Raw genomic sequence first — 27642 nt, forward strand, 5'->3', positions numbered from 1 at the left:
CTAAATCGCAGTAAATCGCAACTAGCAGTTATACGGTCTTTGCAGTCGCTGATCATTCGAGGAAGTGAAACCGTGCCGTTCTCCCCCCCCCATATAGTGAGCGCTATTGTCTCCACCATCAACACAATTTTTAAAAACCATTTTCGACCATCGATCAATCAATAACCAACAAGTGCTAATTTTTTGCGGGTGGGGGGGCATGCGGGCCTTCTAATCGTCCGTCAATACAAATCGTCTGTGTTAGGGGTGGCACCTGCCAGCAAAGAGACCATTTCTACTGGCTGTGGCTTGTATGGCACTTAGAAATTAGTTTTGACCGTAAGTGGAAATGTTTTCTGGCATAGTGACGTTAACCTATACAAGAATTTTATGTTTGGTAGAGAACAAATGAATCAAGTGGACTTACAATTCTAAAATAGTAACAATAATGGCACCTGCTTAAAAGCAATATTACCAATATATCCACATTTCTATTAAACATGTCATATTCGACTTCCAAGTTAAAATTAAACATATACTCTACATATATAATAATGTATTCAAGAATTTTGAATTCAAATCCAAATAGTTTAGAACAATGACATTTTGAAGGCCAAAATCTCATACTAAATGCGAAAAAGATAGAAAAAAATGGCTGCAAGAGATAATATTTTATTTGGTCATAGGTGCATACCGTCTGGTTACTCATCTCTTCTAGCGTGAACTGAGGAAAATGGACGTCTTCCCCTCCCTGCTGGTGCCTAATGTAATGGTACTCTTGCTTTCAACAAGACGAGAGATGCTTAAATAGGCAAGCACACATCTTGCAGGGCACTTGTTTAAGAGTTGTGACTACACTCCAGGAACAAGATGCATGCTTAATTAAAGAAGTGCAGGAAAGGTTTCAACTACTTTGGGTTTGTGGAAACGATAGAATGAAAGAAACAATTGAGTGGTTCAGATGCACATGACCACTTTGTGTATTGGGATGCACATGGACTGGCCATCTATTTGCTATATGGATGTCAAGGATTTATTTAACCTGGATTTATTCATTCTTGGCTCGTTTATCTGAGAACCTTGTTTCTTCGAAGAATGTGCATATCGTGGAGAGGGAAAGCAGCAGCAGAGCAGTTAAATTGGGTCGTCCTGTCGTTTTGACTAAAGGAGTGCAGGAAAGGTTTTGGGGAAACGATAGAAGGAAATAAACAATTGACCACTTTTGCTATATGACCACTTTGTGTATAGGGATGCACATGACCACATGACCACTTAAGCACGTGACCACATGGACTGGCCATCAATTTGCTGCTATATGGATGTCAAGGATCTTACTAGTAATAATTGGAGACTCCTTTTGAAGCCTCTAGGTGAAGCCACCTAGGATTCCTAGGTGGACACTCTAGAAAAAGAGAGAAATTCTAGAAATTCTCACAAAAAGTAAAACATCCGACCATCAATCGATAGATTCAAATAATCATATCCATTAGACCTATTATGTTTTCTAAAAAATTACACACCTGTACCATTATGAAAATTGCCTAAAGTAACCCCCTAAATCTATATATAAATTACCTATGCCATTATATAAAATAAACTAAAGCAACCTCCTAATCTTCATCAAAATTACACACTTATGCCATTATAAACAATATTTAAAATAACCCCCCTAATTTGCAACTGAATTGCCCACCACTATTACTTAAAAAACTTAAAGTGACCCCTTAAATTTGCATCTATATTATCCACATATGCCATTATTAAAAATAACATGAGGTAACTCTACGTTTGAATCAAATAACCTTAATTAAAAATATACAACAATATATGATTCTAAATTATCTATATCTTGCACTATTGGTATACGATATAATAATTAAGGTCTATACGCATGATGTGTGTCACCATTTATAAAGATATAAAGTGATGTGAATATAGATTTCTATGTTAAAATTGTATCTCAAACTTAGGGTTCATTAAACAAATTCAAGCGCATACCTGCGATGCAATGTGAAAAGTTAAAGATTATAAATGTGGATGAAAATATTATAGAGTAACTACTAACTAAAATCTATCACAATTGGATAAATATATTAACTATATATCTATATAAGTATTGTGTTCGAATATTTAACAAATGAGAGGTAGCTTATGGTAATAGTTTTGTAGCAATGTAGTCTCCGCATTAGTTCCCACAAGACAAGCTAGAAGAAAGAGACAAATTCTCATAAAAAATAAAAACATCAAACACCAATCTTGTAAACTCCAATAATCATAGCCATTGATCTATTATATTTTCTAAAAAGTTACCCACCACTATCATTGTGAAAATATTAAAAAATGAGCTCTAAACCTATATCTAAATTACCGAGCTCAACTATTATAAAAATAATCTAAAGTAACCCTATAATCTTCATCCAATTTACTAACACATATCATTATAAATCATAACTTAAAATGTCATTCTAAAATTTTATCTATATTACCCATTTATCTATATTACCCACGTACGTCGTTATTAAAAATAACCTTAATCTAATTATCTTCATGCGCATCATACGTCAAAAAGTAAATTAATATATGATTCTAAATTACCTATTGTTGGCGCTAGAAATCGGCCGATCGAATTCCCAGCATCGGACACACGACCCGGGAGAATTTGCTTAGCTCCTGTTCGGGTGATCGCCCTAGTGCGGTTCGCGCGGCGTGCCAGCCAATCTGACCTGTTGATTGGCAAGGAAAGAAACGTGTCAGTTCCCAGAGGTTGCGATCGGCTAAGGTTCCGATCTCGAGAAAGCTTATCAGTGAATTGGCCGATTTGCCGTAATAAAGAAATCGGCTATGATGCAACCGATTACCAGGCAACGTTTATAAAGAAAACTGCTAGAGTAATCTAAACAACGCTACAGTAGCAACACTAGGAACAAATCTAATCGGCTAAAATAAATAGATTAGATAGAGAAGTATAGATGAAAGCCGAAATTACCGATTCCTAGCTGGATAATTGGTGATAAAACTAGAACAACAGGTAAAACCTAGAATTCTAGTAAATATCGATAACTGATGAATAAATCTAAACGAAACGACAGCGATGCGCCCAAAGTTAAAGCTTAGAATTTACTCGATAAGCGGAACTTACAAGATCGGCCGGAGGTCAAGTTGATGCAGCCCCGCCGACCCGTACGAACTCGTGAAAAAGGAGAAAAAAGTGTTGGCGAAGTCGCCTGCTTGAAAGTAGGTACGAGGAAATAGTAGTTTGTTGTATTGAGTTGATGATGATTACAGATCTACAAGGGTGGCTATTTATAGCCCCGTACAAATGACTTCTTATCCGACTAGAACTCTATCCCTAAATTTAAACAGAAAACGAATACTTACAAGTACAATTCGTACTAGGTCGATTATCACGCGCTTCATGGGCTGATTCCCTCTTCATCTTCATAATCCTTTTTAAGCCCACATCGGCCTAACTATTCCAACCTCCTAATCGGCCGATCACCTCTTTGGCAAGGGGTAACCGATCAGGACCCACATGTCGAGGGTTCAGACTCACTCCGACCCTGGAAACTAAGGTCGGACAAGGCGGAGATCCTCCTTTGGAGGGTCGGGCGCGTCCGATCCCAAACCTCAGGGGTCGGGTGAGGTGGAACTCCAAGGATCAATCGGCCGATCCTCGACTGTAGCATCAATTGGCCGATCCTTGACTGTAGCACCAATCAACCGATCCTCGACTGTAGCACCAACCAATCGATCCTTGACTGCAGCACCAATCGGCCGATTTCCAATCGTCGCCCTTGTATCTCGCCGCATCTCCTAATCTCTTCCTCTTCTAACGCCGATTTTACTCGTGTCGAAATCTGGCGTCAACACCTATTTATGTTATTGTTAATATAAAAATACTACGTTAAAGTATATTTTTTTTCAAAAAAATTGGCAGGAGCGGTGCCTATTCAAAAGTTAAATTATATACACATGATGAGTCCCACCATTTAGACCATTTATACATGTATGTAAGGAATCGATGAAAAATATTGATTTGTATATATATGCTAAACATAATGTATGGAGGATTGGAGGTGCGATACAAAATAGAAAAAGTATGAATATAGATGAAAAAGTGCATAGAGTAATTATTAATTAAAAATCAATCACAACTAGATAAAGATAGGTACATATCAATATAAGTATGATGTTGAAGTATTCAAAAAATAAGAGAGTAGTAGGTAAACAATTTTGATGATTAGCTAGGAGTTTAATTTCTAAATAATTTTTAAATATAATAGCTTCTAAAAACATTAGTACGTGCGGGAGCACGGGTTGGTTGGTGGTCTAATTTAGGCCCTGTTTGGCACGGCTCCACTCCTAAACTCCAGCAACTCCATCAAAAAATTCAGCCAAACACCCCAACTCCAAAACTCCATGGAGTTGCCAACTTCATGGAGCTGTAGTGCAAATGGAGGTGGAGTTTTGGAGCACCTCTTTTGCTGCTCCAGAAACCTCTCTTTTGAACCTCCTTGTGGAGTTGGTGGGTAATTACCCACCAATGCCACTGGTTACACAAAAAAACGTTTCATTATATTCTCTCTTCTATTCTCTCGAGCCCCACTCGTCGCCAGAGCCCCGCCCGTCGCCGCCCCCGTGGCCGGCCAGCCTCGTCGCCCGCCACCCGCTGCCCGTCGCCGCCCGCCGCCCGTCATCGCCCGTCGCCACGCCCGCTGCCCGTTGCCACCCGCCACTCGCCGCCGCCTGCCGCCACGCCCGTCGCCGCCTGTCGTCGCCCGTCGTCGCCCGTCGCCACCCGCCGCCGCGCCCGTCGCACGTCGTCACCCGTCGCCGCCCAGCCCATCGCCCGTCGCCGCCTCCCATCGCCGCACCCGTCTCCCGTCGCCACCCGCCGCCGCCCGCCGCCTCCCGTCGCCGCACCCGTCGCCCGTCGCCGCCCGCCGCCCGCCGTCGAGCCCGCCGCCCACCCCGCCGCCCAGCCCGCCACCCACCCCGCCACCCGTGGAGGGTCTCCTGTGTGCAGCACAGTGCAATGGAAAAGGGGGAAGAACAAGATGGGATAGAGAGGATGATAAGTGGGGCCTTAATTAGGGGGCAACAATGGCAATCCACACTGAAATCGATCTTTTTTGGAGCTGAGAGCACCATCTAGCCAAACACCCCATTTTTGTTCTGAAGTTTTGGAGCGGAGCTGGCTCCATGTGGAGTTCAGGAGTGGAGCAGCTCCACACGAAGTTGGAGTCATGCCAAACAGAGTCTTATTTAACCAGGATACACGCATCCATCAATGACCTTAGTTTCTGGCCTTCTGGGTCGCTTCCGATCCTCAGCACGCGGCTATTTCCCCTCAAAGCAGCGCGAACATATATACCAGCTGGCCATCATTCCAGCCTCCCTATCACGTAACTCGTACAGGCATAAAGCAGCAGCTTTGTACGAAACCAACAAAATACTAGCTACGTGGTACGTAAATATTGATAGTGAAATGGTGGTCCCACACCCACTTCATGCCCAGCAACTCTAAGCGCGCAAGATCCCTGTGCCAAACCGATTGTTGGGTACTGAGGCGATAAAAAGCTAGCGGGTCTCTTCCGACACCTCCTCTGCTCACCTCGCGCTGCCACTCGCTCCCCAACTGCACCTCCCGACTCCCGAGACCAAGCCCTAATTTTTTTCTTTATGATTTTCATACAAATGATGGAGTCGCTAGGGACGCTTATATATTCCTCCTGTACAATCTTACCGTAAATATTTTTATTTTTATCCTAAATCTTTTAATTTTCTTCTTCACTAGCACAAATACCATACACTTGCGGGAAGCTTTTCCCACCCACAAGCCCCACGCGTTAATTAATTATCAGGTGAACACGCCTTTCCCAACAACCAACACGCTTACGCGGTCGCCAACAACCAACGCGCTTACGCGGTCGCAAGTGATGGAGCCCCTTTTCTCACAACTCGCTTACGTGTTTCTTTTTTAAAAAAAAGAGCATACCCGGATGATTTTTTTTTCCTTCTAATTTGCCTACTTGGTAAACATTTTACTTGGTTGAAGACAAAACTGTAGATAATATTCTGAAGACTCTACTGAAAAATTGAAAGGCCTTAGCCGTGTTTGGAGACAGCAGCTATCGGCTGCAGATCAGACAGGGAGCTGGAATATATGCTGGATTATTCCCATCTTGCTGCTTGCACTGATTTGCGTCAGTGACGCGAGAATGATCATCAACACTCTGAATTGAACTACTACAAACACTAGAACAACCAACAAGGTGTTGGTGGATGGCGGTGCAATTATCTTGAGAGCTGATCGAGGCACCAGGAATTCTTCTCTTTTCGGATGGAATCGGAAGGAGAACCGGCATGAATTGCTAACTGCAGAGAGTGAAGGGCAATTTCTTTACCAAAGAGATAAAGGGTATTTTAATCTGTCCGAAACTAAACTGAAACAGACATGAAAAGAAGCAACGGTGGTACAGCGGCAAGCACTGACCAAAGTACGTACTTGCATTGCGCACACTTGAGCATCCTTCCAAGCACACACTTGAGTAACGAAAAGTCACTACTGACTTAAGGTCTACTAAATCACACCAGGATAACAACTGTCTTGAACAATTAAAAGGCCGAAGAAGGAAGAAGTTATCAGGGTTTTCTGAATGTTTTATTGGATCAAGGTAGCAGATCTTTCCCAGAATCTGCAAGTTTTCCAGAGTAAATGGGTTCAGTTGTGATATATATGTGGCAAAATATAACACAACTTATGACTGCACCTGCTACTATTCAATCACCCTTGGAGCAGTGCTTTTGCATTGGGAATTCCTTCCACATTTTGCACCGAGTTTGCCTGTTGTTGGACCATCATCCCTGCTGTTGAAAGGAAAGAAAATGATGGTTTCAGTTACTAACTAAAAAATTAGCAGTAGATTTAGGGAACATGAAAATTACTTGCAAATTCACTTCAGCCTCTTTGGAAAAGCTAAAGGGGAAACACTTACTAGTTGCCGATTGATTTGCGGCATAGGTGGCCGGGGTAGCCCGGGTTGTACATGGGCTGCTGTATGGTGATCCCTGTCCAGGAGAAGCTAGGCTGGCCAGACGTCTCTGCATTTTCTATGTCCAATACATTCCTTTGATCCCTGTCTAGAATGCCAGCGTGGGTGAGCAACGCCCACAAAATGTGTGAGAAATTCCCCTCCATTTGCCAGGAATTCGATATGTTCCTTCACATTATCTGATGGAGTAACGTAGAGCAACATCTCCGCCCAAAAATCCGCGAGCACCTTCCAACGCTTGTCATCCTCCATCTCCTCGAGTTGCCTCCCCAGTTTCACGCCCTTCCGAAAGATGGACGTCTCTGTCGATTCAGGCAAACATTTCATGGCCTCATGCTTGTCTTCCGCTTTTCGCAGAAACCGCGCTGCTTCCACTGCTACTGCGTCAAACACAAGGCTTGTATCATAGTGGTGCCCAGGAAGCAACTTTGGTGCTGATACCACCAGGTATGCACAGTACTTGGATAGTATCGTGGCAAGTCAAGATGTAACTTGAGTTCTCCCCCAGCTCTAGGAGAAAGACATTTCAATGTTGCCATCTCGCAATAAGATGTTGCAATGTGCCAAGTCAAAATGATGTGCGTCTGATTCTCCTTACCCTGGTAGCAGCTGATTCCCGAGTCTGACAGCATAGGGAATGGACAAGTGCATTTTTGACCTCTGCAGGTAACTTGACAGCTGCAGGTTTCCCATGCCCCTTGCGGATATATCTTGCATGAATAATGTCTTTGTTGCTGGTACAAAGGTGCTCAAAGTCTGGAGCCAATAGAAGGCCGCAATTTCGTTTCATAAACCTACTAAACCTTAACCTACAAGGAAGGTGATTGTACTTGTTGCTCACTGATTCAAGCAAAAGGAGTACTGCCCAAGCTTATTTTTGTAGTAGCATTTCCTTGACCTTGAGGTGGATGCACCGATAATCTTAGTAAGAATTATCTTCCTGAATCTTATGCAGCAGATTTTAAAAAATGTTTCGTGCAGATGCTTCCCCTTGAATTCACTGCTTGTTCCCGAACATAATGGCAAACAAAGTATATTCTGCCCCAAATGGTGCTCCAATATAGCAACACTTGGAGAAACTCAAGCAAAGCAATGCATGCTAGTATCAGTACAATGATAACAACATCAGCTCTTCCGGCGTGGATGGAATCGGATCCATTCCAATCGTAGAAAATGCTTGCTGTCAGCTGGTAGGCTGTCACAGATATCAATTTCAGCGATCGGCATATTGCAACATCACTCACTTTATTTAATCTGTTTGATCGCACTTGGAGCCGTGCTTGCACTGGGAGTTCCTTCCACATTTTGCGCCATACTTCCATGTTGCTCGAATACCCCTGCTGCTGAAAAACAAGATTATTACGAGAATTCCATAACGACTACATGACAGAAGACCTTATATAATTAAATATCTGGAGCTGATAGATGTTGGTTCACTAACTAAAAAATTAGCAGTAGATTGCAGTGAACATGAAAATCTCTTTCAGATCCACTTTGGCCTCTTTTCTTTGGAAAAGAGCGAAAGCAGGAACACTCGTCGTGGTAACACTGGCGGGTGCCGGCTGCCAGTCGTCTCCAACACTGCACCGTGTGCAAGCACGGGATCCGGGCAGCGGCAAGTCAGCAACCAGCGATGTCTGCAAGAGCGGAAGAATGCATCCATCCTAATAACCAGCTTGAGCATCACCATCGAATCGGGCGGATCTATCGAGAACCACCACCACCAAGCCATGTGCAAATGGCCATCCAATAATTAAGCAGGCGGCTACCGAGCAAATAAAGCTGCAATGGTCGTCCAGTAGTACATCACCTGCACCACTTGAAGGAAAGAGATGCACACAAGTATAGCTACGGTGAGATCAATATCAGCTGCTGTGGTGTACACGATGACAGAACCCTCCATCCCTTTATTAGGAGGCGGCCGCAGCAGGCCTCGAGCTGTCTGGAAGGCTGTTACAACCGTTAAGGTCCTTAAGACAAGTGGCAGCACATATCGCATCATAAAACTTCCATAATAAATGGCAGCATACTTGGTGAAGAAGAAGTCATACATAAAAGCCAGCTCAATCTCAATCACATTGAAAATACAGTCATAGTCGATTGCGGCGTTGGCCCCTCCATCGTCATTCTCCTTCTTCTTCTTGGCGAGAAGCCCCTTAGAAGACAAGATCACGTGTCTTGAGCTGCGATGATTCACCGCACTCAAACCCGAAGAAACGTCTATGTAACATATGGAAAAGGGAGAAGGAAAGGCATGCATCCTTAAGATCAGGGCTTAGATCGTCGTTTCGCCACACCTTGTCTAGGTTAATGATATCTGGATCAGAAGCGTCACTTCTAAAATGTGTTCGTACTTTCCATCACCAATATACGCACGACCAATATATGTGCTGTACAGCCTGCACTCCACGAGATAATGGTAACCTGTCATGGTGGCTGGATCATAAGCTTCTCTGCTCATGGTGTGCTCCTGATACATGTAGCCAGCAACCATTTTATTTAAGAACCATGATTTGCTTGCCATTCGACATGCAGCTAATCTTTGTATAAAATACATGGAAGAGACGGACACCAGATAACAAAACGAGAACACTCTGAAAAATGACCCGCCATCCAGTGTAGTTCTCGCAATCATGCACACGTATGCGTACCCGAGAAGAAACTAGAAAAATTGTCTCATGACCTGGCTGTTGTCGGTGAGACTATAAGTTGTGATAGAGTCAGCACAACCAAAGAGGATGGACAGGAATACTGCCCACAATGAGTACATGCCGCTCTTTATAGCCGAAGACTGCATTGAACCTAATGTGTAGGATACCAGGGAGGAGGACAAGGTGTATGCACCGAATACACCTTTCTGGATGAAGAAGTTTCTGGTTCGACATCGACGGGACCCGCAGGCGACAAGGAATAACTGCAGGAAGACAACCACTACTACGAGTAACTCAATTCGGATCACTGTTCCCTTAGGGCTCTTCCACAAGTCCTTAGTGCGGTTGGACAATAACATCAATGTGGCATTTGCATCACTAATATGATCAATGTTCCTCAACGCGAAGTAGTACTCATGAAGCTGCAACGAGCCAAATAAAGCACTCATATAATTAAAGCCTAGGGCCGACTTGCTACTATGCGTACGCCTTCAGCCGACAAACGGACTATCATCGCATGCGATGAATAGTATTCGCCGCATGGTGGAGGATCAACGGCGGCGGCCACCACCCATCTGCCATCCTTCCCATCTGGACCGGGCCGAGCCGTCCAAAGGCCGATTGCAACTACTGCTAGCTTGCTCCGACCCGGTAAAGAGTAACTACTCTCTGGCCGGCCAACAACAAACCTGAAGAAATTGCCCTTCACTCTCTGCAGTTAGCAATTCGTGCCGCTTCTCCTTCCGATTCCATCCGAAAAGAGAAGAATCCTGGTGCCTCGATCAGCTCTCAACCGGCCTTGGCGCGCTGGAAGTCTTTTGTTCTTCAACCGGCCTGTTAGTCATATGTCAAGATGCTTTCCTTAGATAAAGATATGCCAAGATCATGTGCTGTGATTCCTGAAATTAAAGGTCTTTGTTCAGGGAGAAAATAGCTGGTGCATATTAAGGAACACAGCATTGAGTGGATGTTAGAATTAAGAATAAAATAGATCCATGCAGGACCCTGGGTGGGTTTTAATCTTTATGCATTACATTAAATAATTACAACTTAAATCTATTGAGTTTATCTACTCCCAGGCAAACGTAGTTAAAAGAAACCTTACTTTGCTAACTTTATCTGGTTCAGAATAGAACTTCAAACTATTGTAGCCTGTTTTTCCTAATCAACTCTTGAGCTTTCTATACCCCAAAACTAAGACCACAAAATCAATTTACTGATACGATCACCACAAACAGGGACTCAATTATAAGGAGAGATGCATAGGTTGTCCTGGTTAAATATTACTTATCAATGCTTGCAATGGAGAAATGAAGGTAGAATGAAGTCCAGAAACTTTACATTTCCGCCGTTCATCAAGATGGTGGTCGATAGCAGCTTCAGCATGCTGTAAGCTTTGAAACGGTCTGCCCAGGTCAGGATACATGTGTAAATATCCCTTACAATCCTTCCTTATGTAAAATTCCTGTTACCAATTCTGGGGATGTCGGAACAAAATGAGAGGCCCAATAGATGAAGGTGATTACTTGCACTAGCAGTGATTGATTCTTTAGATGATGAAACATCCGGTTCTTGCAGGGTTTGCGCAGATTCAGAGTCGGCAGGATCTGCCACAAGATCCTCCTCGCTGAATGGTAAAGAGCTCAATGGGCCATCAACGGTGTTATTGGACACCGTCGCAGTGATCGAATTCTCCGAGGATGATCTAACAAGTTTCTCAGACCTCAAGGGGAAAAGGGCTGGATTTAGTACCGAGGATGTTGCGAATACGAAATCTACATTCCAGAATATCCATTGAGCAGTAGGTAATGTAACGGATTAACTCTAGAATCCATAAAGAGACGGCAGTATGTAATCTAAAAGATTAAAGATTAACCCTGGAATCAATTCCATTGAAATCTGTATGGATGCATGGCGTCGATTTCGATCATGGTCTAAAAGAGAAGGCGCGCATTAGGTATGGGGACTTGGGGAGGGGAGACACTTACATTCAACTGGCCAATTTTTGCAATGATCCTCGCACTGGATCGTCTTCTTCTTCCAGACTCCTTAGAACCTCGCCGCCTGTTCGCCGGAAAACCCTGATCCTGAACCTCCCCCAGCCACGCGTCCTCTTTTTTTGGGCCAGGCTGAAAAGCCTTTTCTTTTTTCACGGCCCCATGGCGCCGCTGCTGAACAATGGCCAGGAAGAGTTTTAGCACAACTCAGGTGAAGAACAGAGGCCACAACAGCTATAACCAACCGAGCTGTGCTCAATTGGTAGATGACATTTTTTGTGTTACAAAGTAGAAAAAGTTGAAATGTTTTACATGGAGGCAGGCGACACGCGCCGGGCAACCTAGCCCTCGCGGTCGGCGGCCGGAGCGGCGCAACCGCACGGCCTCAGATACAGAACAACGAAACTAGTATTCGCTGATGGCGATCGCAGCGGGAAACTGCCGCCCGCGGCGCGTCGTGTTCGTAGCGAACCGGCCGTCGCCTGCCCACAACTTTATTCCCGCTAGAGGTCCATCCATTCCATGACCGACACGTCTCGCGGGAGCCACTAGCAAGCATCAGGTAAACAGAGGCCAGGAAATAGCTAGCTTGAGCACAACAACTCACATGAGAACAACATATCCACCCATTCTCTACAAAGTTTAGTTTCAGAAGGCAAATGAAGGTGCCTCGACCTGACGTTACTACTACTAGTTTACAACGGCGGCGACGCATGTGCTCGATGGAATCCGAAGCTCAAGCAGCGTCTGCGGATCTCCGGGCGCAGAGGAAGAAGTTGCGAGACCCCAGATCCAGCACCTTCTCCTCGGGCCTCAAACCTGTCCAAAATCCCCCAAGAACCAAGATCGATCAGTTTTAAAACTAGGGCAATTTATAATTCAGATTTCAAGAACGAACATCCAAGCTTGAGTTTGTCCGTGCACGTACTCTCGAGGGAGTACTTGGAGAAATGCAGCTCGCACCCGTCGGCCGCGCCGCCGGGGTGCTGGTGGATCGGCGGGTGGCGGCCCTCGCGGACGTAGGCCGCGACGGCGGCGCGCACGAGGTCGGCCACGGTGGCGTCGGCGCCCAGCACCAGGTGCACGGGCCACAGGCTCCGGTCCACCGTCACGTTCACCAGCAGCCGCGTCAGCCGCCTGCTGTCCGCCTCCGGCGCGCCCTCGGCGGCCACGCTCTCCAGCAGGTGGTGGAGGCAGCGCGGGTGCTCCGCCGCCGCTGGGTCCCCGCCGCCGCCCCGGTGCGCCGGCGGCGCCAGCGCCTGCGTCGAGCCGCTCGCCGGCATGGCTGGCGGTTGGAGATGGCCGGGAACGCGAGATGGATCGATGGTCACAGTCACCGAGTGACGCAGCTGATGTATCTCATCCACGTGGGCTGGGTCTGGGCTGCAGGCGAGACCAGATACCAGCAGCCTGTGTCCGTCCGTGGCCAATTGAGTGATGGCTTCATGATGGGACGAGACACGGATTAAGCTACGCGGCCGGTTGATTAACCAGCTCGTCACAGTGAGTTACTGCACGTAATAATTCATTGCATGGCCACAGAAACAGAGACAATGAATGAATCATCAGCAGATAGCGTTCCTCAAAAGAGACAATGAATGAATCAACAGATAGCGTTGATTCCTCAAAAGAGACAATGAATGAATGAATCAGCAGATAGCGTTGGATCATCAACAGAGACAATGAATGAATGAATCAGCAGAGACAGTGAATGAATCATCAGCACAGCAGCAACATCCCTGGCACAACAGCCTCCTCTTCTGTCCTTATCCGGTCATAGTGAGCTCACAGGTAACTGTTCCCGTGCTCATCCCCTTTTTGCTTCATTTCACTTATTTTATGAATGGGGTTGAATGCATGATGAGTAAGGATGTGCATGGGTTCCAGTTTCGCTCCTGATTACATTGGCAGATTATTTCAATACGCAGGGTTAATATTTTTGTCATACCAGAGCACTTGTCTATCTGTTCGTCTCAAGCAAGTAGGGGCTTAAAATGTATGTCTACTAAGCATGATAAATGAGAAGAAGAATGGTATGGATGTGTTTGTTGATTTGAGGTGAATAGCATGAAGTTTAAGATGAAATCACTTAAATAACATGCTCATAGGACATGCACACCATGTGCTCGATAGTTTGCCTACGAGGGCTGATAGTTTGCCGGTGGATGGCTAGGGGGCCGGCAGCGGACCGGAGGAGGAGGGCACGGATAGCAGAAGGAGGGCCGGCGGTGGACTGGAGGAGAAGCGCACGTGTAACACCCCAAGAAAAACAAACGCCACCTTAGGATGCTACTAAGCCACACCGGACAAAAGGGACAGATTTTTACAGCATCTTCCCTAAATCAGGAACACCGCGGAAGCAAGAAACAATAAGATATGAAAATAGATAAAGCATACTAGCATAAATAAAAGATCCTAACATGATATTCAAACGATTAAGGCAAGGTTTAACAAAGCTTGACCATCATTAAGTAACAAATAGACTCTCATAGAGAAGGACTTAAATATTACAGTATCACACTAGAGGATTTTGATTAAAGAGAAGTGTGTGACGTGCTGCTACTTCCCAACCCCCAAGCAAAGCATCCATCCATCAAGTACCTGAGAGGATAACAAAAAAATAGGGGTGAGATATAAAATCTCAGCAAGTAACTAGCTTTAACAAGCTATTTAAACTACAAGTTCATTAGACCATGGTTTAACTATTATCAATAAGTGTATCTCCTCAATGAATAATAATAATAATAACTCCCACACCCCCATACATAAATAAAACCAATTCGTCACCAAACCTTGGAGAAAATTCACTTCTCACCACCACTGCCAAACAAATACCATAGAAAACCGATAGCACCCTAAATGCAAATGCAATGCAAATGCCATGTCTCCTGCCTTCATACTCAACAAAGTATGAAGCTGCACCGTTATGCCCAATAAACGATGCTGTACCGGTACGGTCGCGGCTATCAAGCGGCGAATTAACTCCATATGCCATGCATTGTGATGCAATGAAATGCAATGCCAAGACAGATCGCACAAAGAGAGTATACACCGCATATACCAGATAAGTCTCTCCTCATTTGACAACATAAACCTCATCATAATTATGCCAACAAGAGCCATTACCAAGTTATAAAGTAAAGAACAAGGCATATGTAATAACAACAGTAAGATGTGCATAAACTTGTAATTGAATGGATGATATTGGATAAGTTATCATTCTGAAATTTAAGGTGGAGGTAGCAAAAATAGCAGATTAAAGCTTGTAGCAACCACCGCTACGTTACTTGCCTCCCAAAGAAGGAGATAGCCGCTCTAAGCGTGATCCGGAGCGTTACCACCTGTTTTGACACAATAAGATCAGAACATATCCTCAAACAACCATGTGCACACAGCAAGTAAAGCACCCATATAGCCCAACCCGTCAAACAAGAGACGATGGTAAACATCACCTAGGTTAACCGCAGCAGTGCTGCTTCACTTTTTTGTATCTTTAGAACTACAAAAGATATGACAGCAAGCAAATACATCTTAGAAAACTAAGGGAGAAATCTTACAACTTTGTTCAGATCCTTTATTTTTAGCATAATCCAAAGAGGGGTAAAACTGCAGTTGAATGTGAAGTACAGAATCTGTCTGAAATTTCAGGCAGCAGCATACAAAAATTCATATCTCCCAAACCCCTTGTCCAAAAATTCTAAAATTTTGTCAGGACATATATCTCTGAGAAACCTAAAACTTTGTTATTATGGGTTTCCACGAATTCCATCCTTAAGATCATCTAATACATCTCTGAACATCTGCTGTCAAAAATCTGGACATTCAGAAACAGCGTCCAAACAATATTCAATAACTGAAGGTATACTCCACCAAAAAATATGAAACTTGGACAGCAGTTACATCTCATAATTCTCTACAACTTTTGTATGATCCACTTTTGGAGGAGAAATCGTTTAGGTCGCCAAAACTACAAGGACATCAGCACTGCCCGAGCTACAGGACAGCACACCTTAAATCGACCTTCAAACCGTGTTTTCCCCAACAAATCCACTAATCCTCAGGACCAAGAACCTCCTAAAAACATCAATTAGCAGATCTAAAGTGGATTCACCTCACCTTGGTCGTTCCCCAAACCCTAGGGCAGCGGGAAGATATGGGGAAAGGACTGATCTACATGGAAGATGCACCTTTCTTGCTCCTTTTGTTGTCCTCGATCCGTTTTGCTAGTTCCCCCCAAGGGTTTGCTGCTGTAGAGAGGGGATTTAGGGAGGGGAAGCCATGGGAGAGCAGGGAAGGAGGAAGAAACGTGAGAAGGAAGAGAGGACCGGTCTGGATAAGATGGGTGGGGGGCAACGGGCCAGGGAAAAGGGTTGGGCTGGCTGGGCCTTTGATTTTTTTTTTTAGTGTGTTACAGCACGGGTAGGGTGGGTGGATAGAACATGGAGGGACTTTTTTGTAAAATTATCAAGACATATTCTAAGGACTGCGGGTTGATTACGAAAAAATTGAGGAACTTTTTTGCAAAATGAACATGACGCTTGGAAGAAATAACCGCACTTTAATATTAGGTATAGATATATCACGCTGGTCTAATCTTATGGAGGGCGCGCCAACGCCACGCTAGAATTTCTAGTCTTGACCTCCGAGGAGACGGGCTCGCAATTACTCCGAGGAGCCCCAAGACCTCGAGTTGCCAAGGAGGCGTGCGAGACATGATTCGGAGGATCCTCTGGACCTCTCGCTGCCATGGAGGCGTAGACATGATTCGGAGGAGCCCCAGGACATGCCGCCACCACGGAGGCGCATGAGGCATGACTCAGAGGAGCCCAAAGGCACATCCCCACCTCGGCGACCGACACGGCATGACTCGGAGGTGCCAAAAGATTTATCACCACCACGAAGGAGGAAGCACCAGGACTCTACAAAGGTGGATGATCCATCACCTCCAAGAAGGAGAAATCTGGGGCGAAGTCCAGATGATGGGGACATGTCACCACCAAGGAAGGATCGCAAATTTGCATCAGATGATTTATCTCCTCCTCGTAAGGAGAGAGATCTTTCTTCCCCAAGGAAGGGTAAAAAGGAAGGAGCCAAAACAGACGAGGAAAGCTGGACTGATGACAGCAGAGGAAGTTAAAGAGGACATCAGAAAGATTAAGGAGGATGAGATGCTCAAGTAAGTGGTGACTCACATCTAAGAATAGAGATGCTTGCCTATTGGTTTAGATTTGTAATATATTCGTTTATTGCTTTGTTATTAGGTTTGCAGCGCAGGATCCCTCACTGGTTGGGAAAGGGGCAAAGGCTGGAATGTATTCCGAGATAAGGAAGGTACGGAGTATGCAGTATGCACAGCTTGTTTTGGTTATTTTATTGTCTGTTTATAGCCGTGCTAGTTTCTTGCATTAACATCGTGATGTTTTCCAGGGAAGCGGATAAGTGAAGAAGAGAAGCGGCGCAAGGCAAAGGAATCTGAGAAGCCGAAGGTAGATAGCTGTTCTTCTTGAATCTCTATATTCTATTCTAGTCATCTGTGTCCTATCTTCTGAAGTATTCTATGGTGCATGGAATTTCCAATGTGATTCTACCATAGTGTATAGATTAGGGAACACAATTTCCACTAGTTATCTGTCTTGAGCCTTGATATTGTGTTAGCTAGGACATATTTCTGACTTGCTTTTTTTCCCCTGAGAAACTGAATCCTGTCAAGAAACTTATCTTTCCTTCCACCTCTACTCCTTCCACCTCTACTGTGAAGTGCAATTTTTATAAGCACGAGTATTAAGTAAGCTTTAATATGAGAGAACCTATGTACAATAGGATATCCAATTACATATTAATCAACATATTTGTACACCTACTGAACCTAGTACATATAAGTGTTATAGTTAGAACAGACTCGAAGCTTCTTGCTGGTGTTATGACAAATTTGTCCTCTCCCATACTAGTTGTAACTATGTCTAATCAAAAGAAAGTTCCTGCTTTTAGATTTCAATGACCATTGTTGTACTTATTGGCAGGAAATGCATATAGAATGGGGTAAAGGATTGGTGCAGAAGCGAGAAGCTGAGGCTAGAATAAAAGAGCTTGAAGCGGAGAAGAGTAAACCATTTGCTCGAACAAGGTACTCGGCAGATGGTGCTACCTGTGTTTTTCTCAATTCTTTGTGTAATTAGGTGTGTTTCTGTCCAAACTTATCTTGCATGTATTTGACGTTGAGCTTGTTCTCCTTGTAGGGATGACCCTGAGCTTGACTCTATGCTAAAAAACAGAATCCGATGGGGTGATCCTATGGCCCATCTTGTCAAGGTAACTGCACTAACCAGTAATGCAGCTTTTGATTGGAGTGTCTTGGTTGAACCTGTCAAACACTTTGTTCATTTCTTCTGGATAATGGCTGATATTTGTGCTAATGCATGGCAGAGGAAAGATCCAGAATTTCTTATAGAAGACTTGGGAGATGACGAAAAGATGAAAGAATCTGGCTTCATAGTTCCACAGAATATACCTAGTCACAGCTGGCTGAAACGTGTGGAGTGGATCCTCCTCCAAACCGTTATGGCATAAAGCCGGGTCGTCATTGGGATGGTGTGGATCGCAGTAATGGTATGTACCTTACACTGTCAGTAGTTTGGGCTTCCCTTCATGCTTCTGTTGTGACTTCTCGTGGTATTTGAGGTTGTAGTTTTCCTGGTTGCATTTTACGTGTAATGATAGGAGAAAATTCATCAATTGAACCTGCCCAACAACCAAATGTCATGTGCCAGGTTTCTGTTTCTTCATACAAAAATCTGTTCGTTCATTTGCATATCTCGTGGTTATATCAACCACTTGCCAGTATGATTCTATCCACCGGTTTTTGCTAGCCTTGGGCAGAATTCATCAATTTAGCATGATACCTAGTAAGAAACGTGTGGTTTTGAGCTTAACGCAAAATCCTTACGATTTTCAAGAGTGTGCATGCCAGAGAGTTATAACTTACGGAGCTTATGGCCACTGACACAATATTAAATTCCAAGCAAGATATGTTTGTCTGCAGTAGTTTTTTAAAACTAGATTTCGGCTGTAAATGAATGGATGAACATGGTCAGGCAGGAGGAGTGAAACTCAAAAGACTTTTGCAAATGTTTCCCTTGGTCTGTCAAAATCTTCCACTTTCAATATACCAACTTAGTCTGGTTATATTTGGATTTTCACAGCATATGTTGTGTGTATTTTCAAAATATTGGTTTTATGGGTAATTTGGTATCACTAGTGGAAAATGGACCTTTAGTCCCGGTTGGTAGGGGTCAAAGATTCCAAAAATCTATCCAGGACTAAATTTTCAAGATAAAAGGGGTTCTTTAGTCCCGGGACTAAAGACTGGGACTAAAAATTTTTAAAAACATAAAAAAAATGGACCCGGCTATGCTGGTCGCGCCGCTCACCCGCCCGCGCCGCGTGACCACCCACCCAAGGCCGGCCGCCCACGCCGCGACGCCGCCTGCTCGCGAGCCGTCCGCTCTGCCTAGAAGAAAGGGAGAGGAGGAGAGAAATAAGAAAGGAGAGAGATTGTTGCACGAGATAAGGAAGGGGAGAGGATAAGTGAAGAAAGGGAGAGGAGGAGAGAAATTAGGAAGAAGAGAGACTGCTGCATGAGATAAGGGAGAGGAGAGGATAAGTGGAGAGAGGGGGCTAAAGATTTCGAGATCTTTAGTCCCGGTTGAAAATTCCAACCGGAATAAAAGATCCTTTTTATTCCGGTTGGAGTTAACAACTGGGAATCGGGATAAAAGGAACGACGTCGGTGCGAGTTTTAGTGACGATTGAGACTTTCAGTGGCATATTTTTGACTTGGAGTACTTTAGTCCTGGATCCGATATTAATACGATGGACTGGATGGAAGATGATGAGTTCTACTAGTCCCAGGCAAGCCCATCGTTCGAGTTGGAGGCTCGCAAGTCGCAAGCGGAGAACAAAGGGGCCACGAAGGCAAGGGCGGTGGTGCCGGCGCGAGATCGAAGGGATCCCCCGCCCCACCCCACGCCGACGCGACGCCGTTCGAGGGCCGAGCCGGATTCCCCGCCGCCGGGGCCGGAGCCGAGGGAGGACCGAGATGGTGAGCGCGCGCGTTCTTCGTGTTCTGCGGGTGCGTGGACCAGGCGAGCGTGGCGGTGGTGGAGAAGTGGGGGCGCTTCGTCCGCCTCGCCGAGCCGGGCCTCCACTTCTTCAACCCCTTCGCCGGGGAGTGCGTCGCGGGGTCTCTCACCACCCGCGTCCAGTCCCTCGACGACCGCGTCGAGACCAAGACCAAGGTTCGCTGGTTTCCCCCCACATTAGTGTCGGGCTGTGAGATATTGGAAGAATATTGTTAATCGCATATGCCACCTTGTGTTGGGCCAGCTGTGTAGCCTGTTGACAGATGAAGTGAAATATTTGTCTATGATGCTTGTTTCATGTTGAATCAACTGATGACGTCCTTCCGACCTTCCCTTTTGCAGGATAATGTCTTCGTCCAGCTGATTTGCACAAATTCAGTATCGTGTTGTCAAGGAAAATGCTGATGATGCATTCTATGAGTTGCAGAATCCCCAACAGCAAATTCAGGCCTACGTCTTCGACGGTGAATTAGTAATACTGAACTTAGTTATTTGGTACTGTTTCTCTGAAGTATAAGCTGACACTTTTATTTTTCTGATAAATAGTTGTTCGGGCCATAGTTCCAAGAATGAATCTGGACGATCTTTTCGAGCAAAAGAATGATGTGGCAAAAGCTGTACTGGAGGAGCTTGAAAAGGTAATTTCAAGGCCAGATTTTACTTGTAGTCTGGGATGGGCTCAAAAATAGATTCTGGACGCATATTACTGCAGTGACTCATCTGGCCATTGTTTTTGTTTCACTTGTTTACATGTATTGCTGGCATTTATGATGCATAGTTTCATGGATTCAATACATTCTGATGATACTCTGCTTTTAATTAGCAATCGGCTCTCTGACCATTGACCATTGTAGCAGCTCGCAGTTTGGCTTCAGTACATCCTAAACATGCTATTTTGTTGCCTCTGGCCCATTTTATTTTCAGTATGTGTTTAATATGTCTATCAAAAGGAGGATAGTTCCATAATACCATTTCATGAAACTTTGTTGTGTGACAAGTGCTGCAATGATTCTTAGATGAACCACATGCTTAATGATTCTCAGCACTATGCTTGTTTCTGATAAAATCGGAACCTTATCTGGTTGATATTTACCCTATGTTTGATTGGATTTGTATTCTTTAGTTTCTCTCAAACATTGTTTCCTCTGCATCATTTAATGTTGAAAGTAGTTTGAGGTCAATCCAATGTTCTTGTATGCTGCATCCTGCTCTATCTTTCTTTGCATATCAATAAATTCATGCTATTGTTCAGGTGATGGCAGATTATGGTTACAGCATTGAGCACATCCTCATGGTTGATATCATCCCTGATGCTGCTGTGCGCAAAGAATGAATGATATAAACGCAGGTATTGGTTTTTATACATGTAGAACTGCTTCTAGGTTATACAGCTTGGGAAATGCTTACTGAACACTGTTCATGAAGTTAAAACATATTGTTTTTGCTATGCGTGTATGCTATCTTTCTTTAGGCATGCTTTCAGTTTTCATTTAACGTCCAGCTTTAAGTAGCATTCTCTACCATTTGCATTTGTGCTCACTTAACTGATCTACTTCTATGAAAGCCCAGAGGCTTCAGCTGGCAAGCGTCTACAAGGAGAAGCAGAGAAGATTCTTCTGGTGAAGAAGGCCGAAGCAGAAGCAGAGGCGAAATATCTCTCTGGTGTTGGCATTGCCAAGCAACGGCAAGCTATAACCGACGGCCTCAGGGAGAACATCCTGAACTTCTCACACTCGGTGTCAGGCACCAGCGCCAAGGAAGTCATGGACCTGATCATGGTCACGCAGTACTTTGACACCATCAAGGAGCTCGGGGACGGCTCGAAGAACACCAGTGTTCATCCCCCATGGCCCGGGCCACGTGAAGGACATCAGCGAGCAGATCCGGGACGGCATGATGCAAGCAGCCTCAAGCAGCAACGTGTAAATCACTTTTTACATGTGTGCATACGAAAGCTTCAGCTTGGGATGAGTCTTGAGCTAATCTGTTTATAGTATCATTATTAGGTTGTTAGTGGTAAATAACGAGCGCTAGGACTTTCGGCTTGGCATCTGGAGTTGTATGTGGCCCTGAAACTAGTGTGGATGAATTTTTGTATGACATAATGTTCAGGCCGTACGTATTTTTGCATGTTCTTTCTAGCTACAAGTCATAGTGTCTGCCCTTTTAGACAATGTGTAAAGTGAGTGGTTGAACTGATTATACACGGGTGTGAATTTTTATCTGTGCAGACAGAATGCAAGAGCATTGAGGTTGGAATGTGTTTACATGGCTCAGGTCCAGTAATTTTGCATGCAAGAGCATTAAGGCAGAGGCACAGAAGAGACTTTTTAAGATTTGGTCGCTCTGGGGATGGTCTGCTCGTCTCACAGTCTGCAACACATTGCTGGCTGTGCTCATAGTACCAGGGCTGGAACCACGGATTAAGCAAAATGCTGCCCTTATCAGAAAAGAAAAGAAAAGAAAAGAAAAGCAAAACGCTGCGCCGAACCACCAAGTTAACGCTGAATTTGCATGACCTGCATAAAGATTTGAACATCTGACGCGACAGGAGCCGTTTGTATTTTCTTTTTTTTGAATTTTTTTTGTTTATAATCTCTTTCTCATTTTTTCTTTTTCCCTCTATTTTTTCTTTCTTCCAATTTTCTATTCTACTTCTTTCCCGTTTCTTTTCTTCCGCTTTTTTTCCGTATGGTGTCTTATCTTTTCAATTTTTCTATTCTTTTTTAATATTAGTTCTTCTTGTATTCATTTTCCTATTAATTTCTATTTTAATGAATTGTAATATTTATTTTATCAATTTACTTCTATTCGTGAAATAGGAACTCGTGCTCACAAATTTCCTCCGGAAAAACTCGCACATATTCGCGTGGAAGCCATCCGATATACTCGGTGTCCCGCGGGAGCTGGCTAAGCACTCCTTAGACTTGAGCAAGATAGCAAGACCGGTCAAGCAAAAACGTCGACACTTCGTCCAAGATCGCAAGGAGGCCATTAGGGTAGAACTTAAATTCGGGAGGCACCTTGGCCGCCTTATATAGGCTGACGACCTAGGGCTACTAAATCCAACATTATCAATAAGAAACTTAATTAAAAACACAATTTAAGACATGGTAATCAGATCACTAATCACTAATCAGTAAAAGAATGTTAACAATGAGAACCGAAACAATAACTGTAGTAGCAACAATCTGTAGGATAGTTCAGTGGAAAACCAACTTACAAAGACTACAAAATATAATCCCTTTTGTTTTAACCTGATATGCATACATGTTCTGATGAAGAACCGGTCAGATACTGACTCTTCATCTTAAGTTCCAGGATGCATCCACAAGCGTCTGAAATATTCCAATACAAAACATAATTTCAATTGGTATGGATCATGCCGTGCTTTCCTTCCTTTCAACCAAACTGTAGTCAAACAGTCAGGGCATCATCACTACATCACTTCCCAGGAAATGAAACATATATCCACATTGACAGCAGCTATATGCCTACAATCATCACCACCATGGACAAACTTGATAACGGATTTGGTTAAAAAACAGAGAATACTAAATCCTCAACAAAGTAATAGTGGAGTTTTATATAAAAGATGAATGATGAATAAACATCTATCAATAGGAACCTACATCAATGCATGGATCCATGAGGAAAAATTTAGGGACTGCATCTGTACAGGATGAGTTTATATGTAGCAGGTAGTAGTCTTACAATCACAGGAATTGTGAAGCTTATTGTGCATCAAGCATCATTTTTTTTCTTGTGTCAATAGACTGTACTAAATCCAATAATATATTATTTATAAACGAATCACAACATGGAAAAAAATACATCACATATTCAAATTAAAAATAAACTGTCTTTAAAAGTTGCATACTTATTGCCAACTGAACCATATATTCATATATAGCGGGACCAATAATCCTATAAATCCACACAAATAAGATTTGTACTAATGACAACATCATTGGCAACGGTAAACTCTACTTGAGGAAGCAACATGCCATGCCCTCCATTTCACATAATTCCATGCCAAAACGTAATAGTATGATATCATACCTCAACAAGCAGGTCACCATGTCGTGCGTCCATCCTCCTTCATCCATATTCTCAACAAATCATCACCATCGAGTCCATTTGACATTGAACCGTGTTTGCCATATCTCCAAGCAGAACACGATGGTCCATTACTGAAGTTGCCTTGAGATTCCATATATATTAGGTTGCGCAAAGGTAATGCAAATTAAGCACATAGGCCTTACCTGTGGGGAAGTATCCACATATGGTTAACCCCTGGATATCCAAAACATGACATCTTGATTAGCAAATAGGAGGTTCCATATTTCTAGTTCTCCGAGATAGTAATACGTAATTATTTCTAATCTAGGTACCGGAAAGTTCTTGTTGCACATTTAGTTCTCCAGGCTGCTATGATTGGAAGCCACTGCACTTTAAAATCCAACACATACAAAACATTATGTCGAAACCAGGAAACCCCTCTGCATCCAGCCAGCTTTAGACAAAGGATGATACGGATTATTAGTATCTAAAAGCTTGAATCAACAAAAAGAAAATCAGCAGCACGTATCATCATTGTTTGGGATGCTACCGATCCACCAACCTAGTGAGGCCACAGCAGACAGGCATGCCACCACACCATGGAGAAAGGTACCTGGGAATGAGATAGCCAAATTCTTGTAACAATATTGCAGCAAAGAACAATATAGAAATCAGTCTATTTTAATCTTTGAAGTTGCATTTCATCGAGCAGCTTGCAGGCATTCCAGCAACCTACAGCCATGGATCTCCATCACTGAAGGCTCAAAATCCAATCCCCAGCAGCAGCATCTATCTATATCTTCAAACCCTCTGTTTCTACTTCTCTTCTTCCCTATCGAGATGCAGGAATAGAGGGATATGCCCCGTTCATCTCTCATCTCCATCACGCCACCTTCATGTCTATCAGGTGGAAGAGTAGGGAGAGATGAGAGATGGCACGGGGGATGGTGCTGGCGCCGCAGGGGAGGGATGGATGGAGGCTGCAACGAAAGCGACGGAGGTTGGCCGATTGAGGCATGGGAAGGGCGAGCAGAGAGAGGCCAGCTTCGGAAAGGCGATGGACAGGAGTACCTGTGTATGAGAAGTAGGACGCCTTGCCTTCCACTCCTACCGGCCTCCTTGCTCCTCCTTCGCCGCCGTCGCCGCCGGCGATCCGGTCAGTCGGTCGGCACAGGCGCAGCCGCGGCGGGGCCTCTCCGCCTCCGCCAGGTCGGGTGTGCGCGTGGCGTCGCCGTCTGATTGAACACGCCGGGGCTGATGTCCTCCGCGCCGCCGGCTGGCTGCCTCCTCCCCACTCTGGGCGATGAGCCCTCGGCCGCACGCCGCCGGTTGCCGGCCCCTTCCCCGCTCGGGCCCTCGACAACGCGCCGCCGGCCGCCGGCCTACTCCCAGCTACGGGCCCTCGGCCGCTCGTCGCTGACCGCCGGCTGCGCAGGGCCTGTCGCGACGCCGCCAAATCACCGACGATACGTAGGCTTCCTCTTTGGCTCGTCGGTGGCATGGATGGATGACGAGGACGGGAGCGGCGTCACAGGCGGGGAGGGAGCGGACCTTGCGTGCGTGTACGTCGGACGGGGAGTGACGAGCGGGGCCGGCGGGTACACAGGGTGAAAAATAATCTCCCCTCGTGGTAATCTTTATACTTGCTGCATCCTCCAGAGAGCGGGAAGCCTCGATCTGTAAGGCTTCCTCAAGGAGCAGGAACGCACACGGATAGGGAGAGAGGATCCTAGCTGGATCAACACGATCGATGGCAGCGCCATGGCGACCACCCCTGGGAGGTGCTGGACTGCTGGCGCGTCTCTGGGTGCAGATAGGATGCTCCTCTACGCCGCGGCGTACGGCGATGTGCAGGCGCACTTGCAGCGCCTGTCGTGTCGCAGGGCGGCGAGTTCATCACCCACTTGCTCTCTACCACCTCGATCGGCATCGACATCCTGAACCGGACTACCGGAGAGGTCGTCGTCCTCTCCAGTCTCCAGTGAACCAGCAAAGGTACTCGATCAAGTTAAAGGTACTCCAGTCTCTGTTCAATTCGGCCAAGTTAAAGGTAACTCGATCGTATCAATGATGACTAATCATGCACGATCAATCATGACCCCATTACTGCCGGCGGCGACCGTTTCGTCCTTATCGAAGGATGGCCCATTGGATTCGAGCGCTTCGGTGGCCGACCTGCATGCATGCGCCGCCACCCTCCGATCCGCCGCCGAGGTCCCCCGAGCCACGTGGCGCGTGCGCACCCCCCCTCCGTCCCGTCCCGTTCGCTAGCAACGCCACGCCACCAACAAAAGCGCCCTCGCGCCGCCATGCACCATGCGAGTGTGGGCCAGCTGGTGGTCGCGTTCTCGGATGATGGCTCGGATGTTCTGGTGGAAGCGCGGGGGCAGAGGCTGCCAGCGAGGCTGCCTGGGCGCTCGAGAAGCTGAGAGCGCTACGGACAAAAACGTCATGGACCGTTCGATCGTGTTGGGATAGATAGGATCGATCCATCGTCATGCGCATGCGTTTCTTGTCTCTTCCCTATCATACCGGGGGCCGCCTCAGAATTCTTCACACTATGATCGTTTTTCATTGTAAATATTTTTGTGACAAATAATGATCAAGTATATATACTCCCTCCGTATAGGAAAAGAAAGTCATTTTGGACAAGGTTTGGGTCAAACATTGGGAATATAAATCATGAATAACTTTTAAGTTGTTGAGTTTGGAAATGCGAAAGCCATATAAATAGATTTGTCTTGAAAAATACTTTTATAAAAATATACATATATCACTTTTTAATAAATATTTTTATAAAAATAAGGAGTCAAAGTAATGCTTTGGAGACTGTGTCGCTGTCCAAAATGACTTCCTTTTCCTATACGGAGGGAGTAGTAACTTTAAATGAAGGGATTACCCTACAGCTCGCAAACTAAAGTCCAGCTAAAAGAAAAAACAAGATCCTAGCTTGTTCCGCACTCTATACACACACTCCTAGCCATTTTTTTTTCAAGCAGTTATGCACTGCCCTTTTCCGGTAAAGCGTTATAATTCGGAACTACTCTATTGATGCTTCCATATTCTTAGCAGTATATAAATTAATATTATTTCAGGTAAATCACAGCCAAAAGAAAAATGAACTCCTTGTTCCTCGCTCTACACTCCTAGTCACCTTTTCAAGCAGTTATAAACTTCCTTTTTCGATGGAGCGTTTCGATTCCGAACTGCTCTGTTAATGTTTCCATAATTTTCAGAGCATGTATTGACATGTTCCTAAAGTTTATATGAAACATTTAGCATGTCCTATGCATGAGACACATGTATCATGTGTAGTTTTATGAAATTTTTTTTAACATGGTAGGGGAAAAAGTGCCAAATAATGAGAGAGAAACTAATTAAGCACTACCCCACTCACACACCTAAAGGTAGATAGCATTGCTACTTGGTACATGCTCGAATGGGAAGTACAAGAAAATGTGAATGGAAGTACAGGAAAATGTTTGGTGCGAGTTCAAAGTTTAAACGAAAGGCACAAGCCAATACGGTGGGCCCGGGCGGCCATCCCTGTGGGCCCCGGGGTAAGGAGAAGAGGTTGGCACGTAGCAGCCGCACGGGTGCAGTGCCGGAGTGGCAAGCAGGCCAGGCCCACTACCCCTAGAGCATAGCCTCGTCTCCATCACCTCATCAACCCTTCTCCTTCCTCCTCTGCCGCCTCCGCTTCCGCGCCTCTGTTCAGTTGCTGCTCGATCGATCCATCGTCCTCTCCATACATCCAGCA

General features: G+C 44.9%; 4 protein-coding genes, 2 long non-coding RNA genes and 1 pseudogene across 10 annotated transcripts in view; 3 read left to right on the forward strand and 4 right to left on the reverse strand.

Moving 5' to 3' along the window:
• Positions 1-858, reverse strand: part of LOC105913856 — a 13022-nt gene extending 12164 nt beyond the window's left edge. Inside the window, exon 1 of one of the 2 annotated variants that reach the window (XM_012843926.2) lies at positions 674-858. In XM_012843926.2, coding sequence (XP_012699380.2) covers positions 674-688 — 15 coding nt within the window. In that variant the 5' untranslated portion in view covers positions 689-858. The remainder of the gene's footprint in view (positions 1-673) is intronic. The other variant, XM_022823987.1, reaches the window with a different exon arrangement.
• Positions 859-12162: 11304 nt separating this feature from the next.
• On the reverse strand, positions 12163-12965 carry LOC101769285. Its single transcript, XM_004958781.2, has 3 exons — positions 12942-12965; positions 12611-12857; positions 12163-12501 (listed from the first exon to the last, which is right to left on the reverse strand). The coding sequence occupies exons 1-3, from the start codon at positions 12963-12965 to the stop codon at positions 12419-12421; spliced, it is 354 nt and encodes a 117-aa protein (XP_004958838.1). The 3' UTR covers positions 12163-12418.
• Positions 12966-14052: 1087 nt separating this feature from the next.
• Positions 14053-16078, reverse strand: LOC111256465. The gene is made up of 2 exons (XR_002676566.1): positions 15799-16078; positions 14053-15023 (listed from the first exon to the last, which is right to left on the reverse strand). It is a non-coding gene; the product is annotated as an uncharacterized LOC111256465 (long non-coding RNA).
• Positions 16079-16465: 387 nt separating this feature from the next.
• LOC101769692 (BUD13 homolog) lies at positions 16466-18359 on the forward strand. Its single transcript, XM_012843499.1, is given in 9 exon segments — positions 16466-16773; positions 16775-16858; positions 16944-16989; positions 16992-17013; positions 17110-17168; positions 17703-17806; positions 17919-17991; positions 18106-18213; positions 18216-18359. Coding segments are annotated over 9 exon segments (948 nt in total).
• Positions 18360-19787: 1428 nt separating this feature from the next.
• Positions 19788-22050, forward strand: LOC101770097 (annotated as a pseudogene).
• Positions 22051-22931: 881 nt separating this feature from the next.
• On the reverse strand, positions 22932-25868 carry LOC111256302. Of its 4 annotated transcripts, none has more exons than XR_002676347.1 (5): positions 24954-25868; positions 24445-24495; positions 24215-24336; positions 23883-24116; positions 22932-23314 (listed from the first exon to the last, which is right to left on the reverse strand). It is a non-coding gene; the product is annotated as an uncharacterized LOC111256302 (long non-coding RNA). The 4 variants fall into 4 exon arrangements; XR_002676348.1 differs by having other exon boundaries at positions 24445-24862; XR_002676345.1 differs by having other exon boundaries at positions 24215-24495.
• A 1453-nt stretch (positions 25869-27321) lies between these two features.
• Positions 27322-27642, forward strand: part of LOC101770491 (probable N-acetyltransferase HLS1) — a 1711-nt gene continuing 1390 nt past the window's right edge. The window contains exon 1 of the mRNA XM_022823874.1: positions 27322-27455. Within this exon, the coding sequence (XP_022679609.1) occupies positions 27322-27455 (134 nt within the window). The remainder of the gene's footprint in view (positions 27456-27642) is intronic.

The sequence above is a fragment of the Setaria italica genome, chromosome II (genome assembly GCF_000263155.2).
Source record: "Setaria italica strain Yugu1 chromosome II, Setaria_italica_v2.0, whole genome shotgun sequence".
In the NCBI taxonomy this organism is placed as follows: Eukaryota; Viridiplantae; Streptophyta; class Magnoliopsida; order Poales; family Poaceae; genus Setaria; species Setaria italica.

Coding starts and splice junctions, on each gene's coding strand:
- LOC101769285 (XM_004958781.2), bottom strand. CDS start 12,965: ATGCCGGCGAGCGGCTCGACGCAG. Junction 12,858..12,941: donor CGGCGAGCGGCTCGACGCAG/GCGCTGGCGCCG, acceptor CACCTGCTGGAG/AGCGTGGCCGCCGAGGGCGC. Junction 12,502..12,610: donor CTCCAAGTACTCCCTCGAGA/GTACGTGCACGG, acceptor GATTTTGGACAG/GTTTGAGGCCCGAGGAGAAG.